The 11589-nt window shown below is 46.8% G+C and overlaps 1 protein-coding gene across 4 annotated transcripts in view; it reads right to left on the reverse strand.

Moving 5' to 3' along the window:
- Nucleotides 1–11340, reverse strand: part of CARMIL1 (capping protein regulator and myosin 1 linker 1) — a 196353-nt gene extending 185013 nt beyond the window's left edge. Inside the window, exons 1-2 of one of the 4 annotated variants that reach the window (XM_075022848.1) lie at nt 10857–11340; nt 6707–6804 (exon numbers count right to left, since the gene is read on the reverse strand). In XM_075022848.1, the coding sequence (XP_074878949.1) occupies nt 6707–6804; nt 10857–10896 (138 nt within the window). In that variant the 5' untranslated portion in view covers nt 10897–11340. Of the gene's footprint in view, nt 1–5196; nt 5233–6706; nt 6805–10856 lie in introns of those variants that run through there. The other 3 variants (XM_075022847.1, XM_075022845.1, XM_075022846.1) reach the window with 3 other exon arrangements.
- Nucleotides 11341–11589: the final 249 nt, after the last annotated feature.

The following is an 11589-nucleotide window of genomic DNA, read 5'->3' on the forward strand; positions in this document are numbered from 1 at the left end:
ACAAGGTTTTTGCATTTCTATTGTCTACCAAACAACACATATTCTGTTCCCTTCCAAGCCACCTCTTTCTTGGAAAAAAAAAAAAAAGGCATCAGTGGAGAAGAGTGACTGAGACACAAAGTTGACCCTAATGCTCGTTTTCTGTTTCCAACTTTGGGGAAATTATATGTACTAGTCAGTCTTCTGCCACTTTTATGCACAGATTTCAATGCAAATCTTTGCTTAAGAAAGCTCCATTCACAAATAATGGTGGCAGGGAGTCAGGCCCTCTAGAAACAAAAGTACATTAGCAAACCACTTTGGTACATTATATATTCAGCAAAAGAAGAGTGTGACAGTTAAAAAAAAATGTTTTTTAATCGGGTTATGAAAATTTGACAGAAGGAAAGATCCCATGAACAATTCAGAACCATAGTGGACTCCTGCCTCCCACCACTCCTTTTTTCCTGATAGCTGTTAGAGCTGCGAACAGAAAACCAGAAGCCACCAAGAGTGAGGTAATGTTTACACTTCCTCCTTCCAGAACACAGATAAGGATATATGGGCCCGCAGGTGGGTGTGCACATGCAAAGTACGAAACAGAACAAAGGCAGGTACTTTCAGGGCACCGAAAGACCGAGTTACCTTTTCTTACCTTTCGTTACCTTTTCTTACCTTTCCCTACGTGTACCAGTTGCCCAAAAGCAAAGAAAGGGAGAGCAAGCAAGCTGCTCTTCTGATGTACTGGTTATACCATGCTCCCAAAGCATGCAAAGAATACACTATACTCTCAATGGGCAAGAAATCTTCTATGCTTCAACCGAGTGTCAAGAAAACATATAGCTCTGGGCAGGGCTGCACTCAAAAGGACACAAAAGTGCCAGGACTGTAGAAAATCTACATTTTGCCTGGGTAGCCAGGGAAAAAGAGGACTGTTTCAGTTTGGTCAAAGGCCAATTTAATTAAGCAAGCAGATTAGATCTTGCCCTTAATGCAGACAAACCTGAGGGAAAGGAGTCTCAGAGTTTATTCGTATTATTATTATTATGCTAAAAAGTGTGTCAACACCAATTTAAACACAAGACAAGGTTCTGTCTGCAACTGATGCTTTGAGTGTGGGAAATAAGGAAGGGGAAGAGGAGAAGAAAAACTGGAAGTAGGAATTTGAAGAGGAAATTGAGGAATAAAACCTAATTCCCAACCCCACCAACCCAAAGAAGAGGGAAGCATTCCTCTCAGCCTGGTTAATTCCATGGATGGCCAGTTTCCCCTCCTAGAAGTGGAAACTTCTCAACAAAGAGGATTTCAACATTCACATGCACAATCACAGCATCAGAATGCAAAGTTTGTAAATCTTCCCACCAGTTAAAAGTAACCTTATAGAGATCAGTGTTTAATGTAAACGTAGATTTCAGTAAAACTTGCACATAATTTTTTTTTTAAACAGTTCCTGTTTTGGGACTATATACAACTGCATGACTGGATTAATAAATTCTCTTTCCAGCAGTACTCTTATTATTTCAGTTTTCTGTAGCAACCTTATTGGCCACAATTCAATTGTTTTCTAAGAAGCGCCTTGTAAATGTATTAAAATACATTTTCATATATAAATATTTTTTGATTACTCCATTTAGATTTCCTGACATGAGGGATGTACCAACACCTACTTCCTTTCATCTTCATAAACACACACTTAAGATATATGTCATAACAGTCAATGTTCTGGGCAGGGAAGAGGAAACACCGTTATTTTAAAAGAATGTCCATATATAACATCATTATCACACACCAGCTGTCATGATATAATGTGCGAGATTGCACACATTTTATGTAAAACTAACCTTGGACAACCCTGTGAGCTTCATGCTCTTAGTGATTTAGTACAAGTGTGTATTTTTTAAGGCAAGACATTTGCACCTAGGCAGATAGAAAAATTCATCTCTATTTGAACAGAATATCATGGATGGATCGAGACAAAAGATGAGCAATGGAAAACAACCGCCAGAGCTTTCAATCCCAAAATAGTTTTGGCAGTGCAAAATATTACTGCCTCCACCCGGAGACTGCCACCCTTATAGCTGAACAGGCACAGCAGCTCATAGAAGCTTTTCTCAGCTGCTTCAGTACAGTCAGCCAGGTTGTTGAAGCAGTATTCAGAAGCCACACAGACAGTGCACAAGATGGCCATAATCGCTCCTTTAAAAGTAAATACAGATAGATTTCTTTAAATAGAATTTCAGTCTTTGTAAGCGAGTCTTTAGAAGCAGAACCTCAGAAATCTCAGACCACGTGGACAGAACAAGCAGAAACCTATTTGACAGGAGTCAACTGAAAATTTTGTTTTAAAAGCCCATGGAAACATATGTCCCAAAGAAAGCAAGGACCTACTCCCAGTGAATCCATGTTGGGCATACAGTACATTTTAAGGAGAGCCACCTGCCAAAGCAGCATTGTGATACTTTAACAAAGAGAACGTAAATGAGCTGGGGCAGCAGCGTAACAGAGATTCCTCAATGGGATTTCCTAATAAAGTGCTGTTGGTCACTATATCACAGGACAGTATTCTATGGCCTTAAGGTTAGGAAAACATTTAAAGAAAACCACACAAGAGAAAAAAAAAAAGACAACAACAAAGCAAAAAAAAACCCCAGACCAGCCATATAGAAAACACAGTCATTTGCAATATTTCCTCATCTTTAATGTCTAAAATAATATTATTTTGGAAGGGAAAAATAATCTCAAATGCAACTAGACTAGGAGTATTCTCTTTTATTAGTAGTAAAAAAAACACAAAGAGGAATCCTGAAATCTGGCCTGTCATGAACAGCTCCTGAAAACATCAGTGTTGTATAAGGAGTTGGTCAGATGTATTTAACATATTGCCTTTATCTTACAATTTCAATTTCTCAATGACTGCTACTAATTACAATAAATCTGATAGGAAGAAACAGAAACAAGAAATATTCAGCAAAATGCTGTACCGATACGTTGGCTATTTTGAGAGGAAAAAAGCAGCACCACAAACATCGAAACTAAGCAGCCCTGTCTCCTACCGGGGTTTGTCCGTAGGTGATAATCTGATAATGACTGAGGCCTCTGAGTTAAAAAAACAAGACAAAACACTGAAATCTTTCTCATGGTCAGGGCATTCTGCCTGATCCCTTATGGTGCCAAAAGGTAGGGCCCTCAGGGGAGGGAGTAGGTGTAAAGTTTCTCTTCTGTTTTCTGACTGCCTTTCCTCCCTTCCCCCCAAACTGACTCTTTCATCATTACAACTGAGACCTCGACATACCCATCAGCTTAAGCTGAAACTTGAGAGAAGGTCAGAAGTTGCCAGCTAGAGGAGGAACACAGCAGCCACTCGGCATGATGCCTTAAGCCTTGTCCTCATAAGAAACCAGGTTTAAACAAAACAATCCCACAAAACCAAAGCAATCCTCGACCGATTACAAAACAGTGATGTCTTTATCTATTTTAACCCAGTAAGACTATTGCTGCGAGAACCACACGGAAGCCAAACAAAGTGGGGTCTGCTCCTGCAGCAGCACTCTGCCTCTGGCAGAAGGCCATGTGGAGCCAGCTAGGGCTGCCTGCCCAAGGGCTCTGCCGGAGTTTAGCTGCCTGCACCTGACATGGCACAGGTATGTGACCCAAAAAGCTGGGAGAAGCCTTGACCAGGGCTCTCCAAATTGCTCCAGAGCTCCAGCACTGGGCCCCGGCTTGAGCAAAACTTTGGCACCCAAAGGTGAGATCCTAAAGCACCTTAAGGCAATCATGGACTTCATCCACCAATTTCACCAGTTTAACATCGGGACCTTATTTCAAGCAACACCAGGGTTTTTGCACTGTTTTTTCTTTCGTCTCAGATTCCAATTCCATCTTAATTATCAGAGGAATTTCCTATAGCAGAGTGACTTCAGCAGATGGTTACATCCATATTCTAGTACTCTGCACCTTGAATACACTGTGAACAACAGGGCCAGAGGTCAACTGTTTTTATAGTTACCTGCCAAGTGCAGTCATTTTTAAATAATCTCCCTGTCTCGAAGTGGTACTGGTTTTGCTGGATTTTCCTAGGAAGGAAGGATGAGAGATCATTTAATTAACGCACAGGTTTGGGTGCCAGGGCTCAGTGCCAACCTCTACGATCAACCTCCTCTAAAACCTTGAGCACATTCCACCATGGCTCTGGGGTTAGCTAGACTAAAGCAACTGGTATTTTCTCCTTATTATGTGCTGGACCCAATGCATGCTACCTAGTTTGCCTGTAAATACCCAACGACTAAAAATTTAAACCAAAATCACAAAACAATTCATTGCCACACGTGGGCTCAAGAGACCATGCTCAGCAGATTAACTTTTCAAAACTACGCTCTCAGGAGTCGAGGAGGGCTGGCATGAAGGTTGCCCATGCAATCACATTTGAGCCCTCTGGTGCATACACTTAAGGATATAGTCTTTAATTACTGAATTGCTTTTGCTGCCAACACTTCATTCAGCATTCAGTTTGACATGCTCACCCAAGGCATAGCAATTCAGCATTCAGTTTTACCCGCCCTGGTCAGAATGCGGCCACGTGCATTATTTTCTGAATACTGTTAAGTCCCAGCTTGGAATACAAAGATTCTTAATTTTGTTGGCAGCTTTCCGGTGGCATTTAGCACCTACATATTTCTGAAGCAAGGTTATTTATTTTCAGCATCACTCTTTTGAGGAGAGGAGGGTGTATCTCCTTTACTTCACAGGTAAGAAGTGAGACTGTGTAGACACAGTAAGGCCAGAAAGTCTCCACTAATTTGAGGTACCCAACTTAAGGTGTCACTGGTGTAATTTTTTATTTTTTTTTTTTCAGAACACTCTGCATTTCAGAGAACTCTGCATCCTCAAAAGGAACCACAGTCTCCACTGGCCTCTGCCAGAGCAGACAACATTCAGCACTTCTGCAAAAAGACCTCAGGTAAAGATACACACATGCAATTAGAGAAACATTGTAAAAAAACTGCCATTAGTGATTTGTACAGCTTCACACAGGGCAGTTTTCTTCTGAGGCGGAAGAAAACACAAAATCCAATGCCAGCAGTCAACACTGAATTTCTCTAACCATGAAAACATTCTTTTTTTTTTTCAAATATAAGTTCCCCGCATTTTTGCATCAAAGATCAAATGGTTCTACCAGACAACACCCCCTTCAGCAATTCATCCCCTTGAAAGACTTACCCTGTGCACTGAAGACAACATGCACACACACAAGAAGTGCTGACTACCTTGTGAACCCCTTAAACAGGTTCCCTCCCTTTCAGTACCTCTTCAGTCATAAAAGGTTAAAGTCCCCCACCTGAGAGTTTAGGAGATTAAAGAGAGAAAAAACATCTGAGTCATCACATTTAGGCATTTCACTGCCTAGTAGTACATCCCTCAGAAACTTCACTGACAATTCAAAGCTTGACATCCTTTTGGATGTCAATTTTGGTCCCATCAAATTGGAAAAGTATTTCAGTATTTCCACAATGTATTTCATTATTGATAAGAGTAATGATTCTGTGTAAGTCAAAAAGTCAATCAAGTGTTACTGCTTCAGTGAAACTGTCAAGACTTCCCTATAAACATGGCTTTCAAATAAATAGAGACAATCAATCAACATTCACATATTCAACCTATTTCCAGCTACAGAAACAGAAGCTGTAAACCCAGGAGCTACATATAACATGGGTAGATATTATGCAGAAAATATTTCAAATTCTTTAAGCAGCTGCTCTCGCTGAAAAGTAGACCATTATCCACAGTCTTACTGCCCAGGGTTAAGCAACATGTACTTTACGAAGATAATTCAGAACTGATTAATAAGTTGCGGTTTTTAAAGACAAAATAGAATATCTGCATGGGGAATGTACCCAAAATCTGTACAGCAGTTTTGGCAATGAAACTTTCAAAAATGCAACAGCATTTTTACTGACACAAAGCACCAAATATCTTGCAAAATACTACAGCAGCACTGTACTTATTTGTGTTTGTGACTCTAGTTCTCCTGATAGAGAGGAAACAAAAGAACAAAGAAATACAGTTCCATCTCTTTTTGAATATCCAAGTATTCAAGATAGTATGCAAGCATACCAGCTCATTACCATAGCCGCCTTCTTATCAAGAGAGGCCAGCAAAACTATTCTTGAGAAAACAGGAAAGCATACTTAAGTAAGATTAATTTGACACTTTCCTCCACTACAGTTTTAGGAATGACAATGGAGGATCCCACACATTAAGCATTTCTTTTAAAATGCAGATGTATGACTTAACAGAGAATACTAAAAAGTACAAATAGTCATTTGAGTTCAAAAAGCACAACAGATCAAAAAAAGGTAGGTAATTCTACATGCTTCATTTTGCATTTCTTGTCCACTCAAAATTCCTGTGGATTTAAATTGGAAACCTAACCAGCAAAGGCAGCAAATTATTTTAGAACAGATTCTAATAATAGCTTGGTTTAGCATCAGTCCGCAACACAATACCGTAAAGTCTGAAGAATAACTCAGTGATAAACACGTGTGTACATGTGCACGCCTGCACACCAACTTGCTGTGCAGGCTAGCAAGAAAGTAGGAAAACAGGTGATACATGTATCTTACGGCACCCACAAAGTTCAAAGAATCCTTCCAGAGGAGAATGAATGCCTTCTGAAAAGATACTGGCTCTTCCTTCATGTATGTAATCAGAGTCATTCTATTGTACTTACCAATATTTTGTTATCCACTTTATCTCCCTTGGTTTCCAGCTTTACTTTCTTCTTGACCGAAATTTTGATTTTCCTTCCAATAACATCCCTGACACTTTCTGAAATAAAAGAAAATACCTTAATTAAATACCTTCGGTGTCAACATGAGAAGGAAACAGACACCACTGTCAAGTTTTCAGGAAGACTCAGAGCTGTGTTGTTCAACCGCTTGCACTCACATAAGTCTCATGCACATGCACCAGTACTAAACACAACCTAACACAAATACAAGTTTTGTAAGTATGTAATTTACACAATAATGCTATCATAGTAGACATAAATTATCAATTTCATACACCAGGATTCTAAACATAATTTGCTATTTCTTTCCAGCACTACTTACACATCAAAAGCATTCCCAAGACAAGCCCCAGCACTGCTTAGCTCTACTCTGGGAAAATACAACAAATTCCTCACTTGCTATTAATTGTAGCTGAAAAGCTTGCTGAAGCAAATTAGCTTCTTGCATTGCAAAAATTTTAGCCCGTTGTTGTCAATATCAAGGAGGCTGTATGGGTCAGGTAATGGAAAAGCAAACATTTGCACATTTTGCACTTTGGGCATTTAAGTTGCAAAGCAAACCAAGCAGACTTCCATATACTAACACCTGACAGCCATGCAGCGGATGCTATGGAAGGCAACACTGGTCTCAGTCCAAGTCCCAACGACAACGTAGCCACCTCACAGTGCCAACACAAAGTTACATTAATTGCCATGTTTTAATACGTATGTGCATACACATGTCTACACAGTGCCTGCCAAGTACCAAATGAACCAGCCTTTCCCCTAAACGTTTGCACCCTAGCCTGAAGGGAACGTATACACAGGGAACTGTCAGAAAGCTTATACAACTACTGACACTGATGTAATTGGGAGATAACAGAGGAGTTCATCTAGAAGAGCCAATTTGGCACCTTCCGTAAGTTTCACTCCCTAGCCCCCACAGAAAAGGAACAAGAAAGAAATCTTTTAAACACATTAGCCTATTTCCAGCACTACAGCTGGCACCTGTAACAGGTAAGTCTCCGCCCTCCCCAGACACACACACTTTGCCCTCATGCACACTCAAGGTTAAAGGCTAAAATTGAAGGTAAGGGGCTCTTCCTAAGGCTTTTAATTATAGTGGTCTGTATAGCACTTTTCTGCACAATTTTCATCCGGTAGTCAGAATGCATTAGCGCAAACAACACACCATTTATTAAGCCTGGACGTTTAGCCCAGGCCACAGTGTTCTGCCTGCAGGGCAGGAGGGTGCGCGAGTCAGAAACGCGCCTGGTCGGAGCAACTCTCCACCAGAAAGAGCTCTTTCTGCAGAATCGGCGTGTTTTCCCCAGGAATTTTAATTTTCCTATCAGGAAACAAAAGATCCTCGGTAGCAGCGGCTTGCCCGGCGAGAAGCCTGCCCCAAGCCACGGCAGCCCTGTGGCAGACGGCCAGCGCGGCCAGCTTCCCGGGCAACCGCTTGGTCAGGAGCCAGGCTGCAAGCCAGGTAAGCAAAGCCTGGGAGAAAGTTCAGCCCCGTCCTCCTGATCAGAACTGTCTTCCCAAGGCTTCCTCTCCATGCCGCAACGCCTAATTCTGGTCTTTCTATCCCTGCTTGGGAATCCAGAAGCAAGCTGACCACACAGTCCTTTTCATAAAGTCCTACCACCCTGCAGAAGGAAAGGTATTGCTGCTGTCTCTGCTACTTTACCTCCACCCACAGCCTCTGCCTTTTGGTTTCTCCTCTCCCACAAACAACACCAAGTGCCCACATCTAGCAAGGGACTTCCTCCCGAGGCGCCGGCGTGGCAAGACCCACTTCCCTTCGCTGTCCCACAGGTCCCACACGGCAGCAGTGGGTGCGACTGCAAGCCCTCAGCTCCAGCGCTCTTACTTCAACAAGACTTAGGGAGAGAAAGGGCTTGGGACCCCAGACTCCTCCGCAGAGCGTTGGGATGCCAGCTCCCTCCAAGGCTTCATCTTCCAGAAAGGGCTAGAAACGCTTCTTCGAAGAGGTAAGATACAGATTTCATATATTCCCCATGTGACTCAGGACACTTCCTTACACATCGGGTAGCAAGTGGACTCGCAAAGTAGTTTTTTGGACTCGGAGATGGAAATGTAACGTTAAGGCTCGTATTTTAAAGCGCTCATCCACTTCTGGCGACTTCAGACACCGCACCTCGGTGGAGCGGACCCAGGTAAGCCAACAGTAAGAGAGGGTTTTTTGAAGACTGTGACCTATGAGACCCAACAAAGGTCACACGGGAAGTGAGTAACAGAAGAAAAACCACAGCTCAAACACTCCTACCCCCAGTTTAATCTCCACGCTCCAGTCACTACGGGTTAAGGCACATCCTTTCATCCTATTCTCAAAACACAGGGTTACTACAAAAAGTCATTTAAAAGGTTACATTTTAACAAACACCAAAACACTGCCAGAAATCAAACCAATCTACATAAACAGATCCACGTGTCTCAGAAGACCCCTTGACAAAGCACCCAACTTGGGTGGGTGCAGGGTGCCAAGACTGGGGGGTAATTCTTAAAATTGCCCAAAGCCACCAGAGGAGGGGATGTGTGAAGACGCTCACTTTGTTCTTCCCCGTAATATGCACAACACCTCACCTACGACACAGAGTAAAGCGCAGATCCACAGTGAGTAAGAAGTACCATGTATTAGAGCACCTCAAGCATGCCTGGCCATTTTAAAAAAAGAAAAAGTTCATGGTTTTGACCACTGCTACTCCTAGCACACTTCCCAGCCGATCACTTCTTAGCAGTAAGATATAGACTAAAGCAAGCCACATGGTTTGCACACTAAAGGGACAGCAAAAGAGCTATTTTGTCTACACAGAAGAAAACTCTGTGACAGCTGCAACCATCCATCCAGATTTTTACCAATATTTTATAAATGCTAAAACCAGTTACCCCCGATAGCACTGACTGACGAAACTGAAGGAAATGCAACAGCGTAAATGAACGAAGTAAGGTTTGAAGCTCTGTATTTAACGCAAGATGTACCTTGTTGCCTGACAAATTTCTGTTTCCATCTGTCGTTAAGGCAACACTTTAAATTATTCTAATGTTGGCGAGATCCTTAGACCTCTCTTCAACAGGCAAAACTGCAAGTAAAACCAAAGGAAGTCTCGCCTGAGCAAGGTGGCTGAGGACCAGGCCTAGAGCATCAGACCCGTTACCCCCAAATGACACGGGTTACCAGCGCACCGCGTTAATGACCCATTTATCGACACCTCCCCAACAGCGATGGCAGCATTTTCAGGGTCCTTACCATCACCCACGGTTTCCTAAGCGCACACCACGCAACACGGGGGCTTGCCTGCATGTGGCCATAAAACTTTAATTACAAATACCCTCGCTCCCTCGTACGTACATAGGGAAAATGAGTCTTAAACTACGCAAAGCCCGGGGCGGGGGGAAATAATCAATAACGACCTGAGCCGCAGCTCGGGAGCTCAGCCCGCGCCGTCACGGCTGAGCCGCTCCGAGGACCTGCCCCGGCCGGGCGGCGGTGCGGGTGTCCCGGGGCAGTTTCACCGCGGGTCCGCCAGCCCCCGCAGGCCCCCGAAGAATCCCCCCCCCCCCACGGCCCTGCCCGCCGGCAGACCCCTCCGGAGGAGGGCTGGCACAGCGGGCGCCGGGCCGGGGCCGCCTGTCAACCGCCGGCCGCGGGGGGCCGCGGAGGAGCCCCCGGGCTACCCGGGGACGGCGAGAAGGGTCCGGCCCCTGCCCGCGGTCGCCCCGCAGGCCCGCAGCCCCCGCCCGCCCGTTCCCCCCTCACGCAGCAGCGGGGCCAAGCGCCGGCGGCGCGGCCTCGCCGCCCCCTCAGGAGTCTCCGCGACCCCCCGCCGAGCCCCCTCCGGCACCCGCCGAGCCCCCTCGGCTCCCCCAGCCGGCCCCCACGGAGCTCCCCCCGGCTCCACAGACACCCCCCCGCTCCCGGCCCCTCATCGCCGCGGTCCCCTCCGGGTCCGTCGTCCCCCCCCCCGGCTCCACAGGCAGCGCTGCAGCCCGGGGTCGCTCACGGCAACCTCTAAACTTGCCCCCCCCGCCCCCGCAACACCTTCCCCCGGGGACCCCCCCCCCGCTGCCGTCCCCCGTCCCTTACCGATCAACTCTTTGGGGACGTCGGAGCTCTCCTCAGCCATGGTGGCGCTTGCCCGGCGGCCGGGGGAGGGGGGGGGGGGTTGCCCGGTGGCGGGGCTGCTTCAGCGGCGCGCCGTCCCTCCGGCAGGCGAGGCGGGCATGCACCCAGCGGGGCGGGGGAGGAGGGCCGGCCGTGCGCCTCTCTGTGGTGCGGGTGTGCGGACGGAGGGAAAGGGGGCTTCTCCCGCCCGGCGGAGCCCTCTCCCTCCGCGCTTTACATGACGCCCCCGGCAGCCGGCGCGGCCAGGAGCGGCATTTCCAGAGGAGGAACGGCCCGCAGGCAGCCGTCAGGCGCTGGGGGGGGGGGGGGGCCGGACCGGGCTGACGGCGGCCCCCGCGCCGGCTCCCTCCTTCCCCCCCTTCCTCACACGGCCGGCCCCTCCGCGCCGCCCGGCTCCCCCCCGCCCGGCACCGGCGGCTCAGGCGCGGGCGGGAGGAGGAGGAGGAGGAGGAGGAGGAGGAGGAGGCGGCGGCGGCGGCTGCTGCTGCCCCCGCCCCGGGAGGGCCGGCGCCCTCAGCCCGGCCCGGCCTCCTCACCTCGCGAGAGCCGCCCGCCCGCCCGCGCCCACCGAGCACCCGGCGGCAGAGGAGGAGGAGGAGGAGGAGGAGGAGGTGGCGGCGGCGGCCGGGAGCATCGCCCTCAGGAAGCCATCGCGCCCGCCCCGCCGCGGAGACGGAGAGGGAGAGGGAGGAGG

Source organism: Buteo buteo, chromosome 3 (genome assembly GCF_964188355.1).
Source record: "Buteo buteo chromosome 3, bButBut1.hap1.1, whole genome shotgun sequence".
Lineage (NCBI taxonomy): Eukaryota > Metazoa > Chordata > Aves > Accipitriformes > Accipitridae > Buteo > Buteo buteo.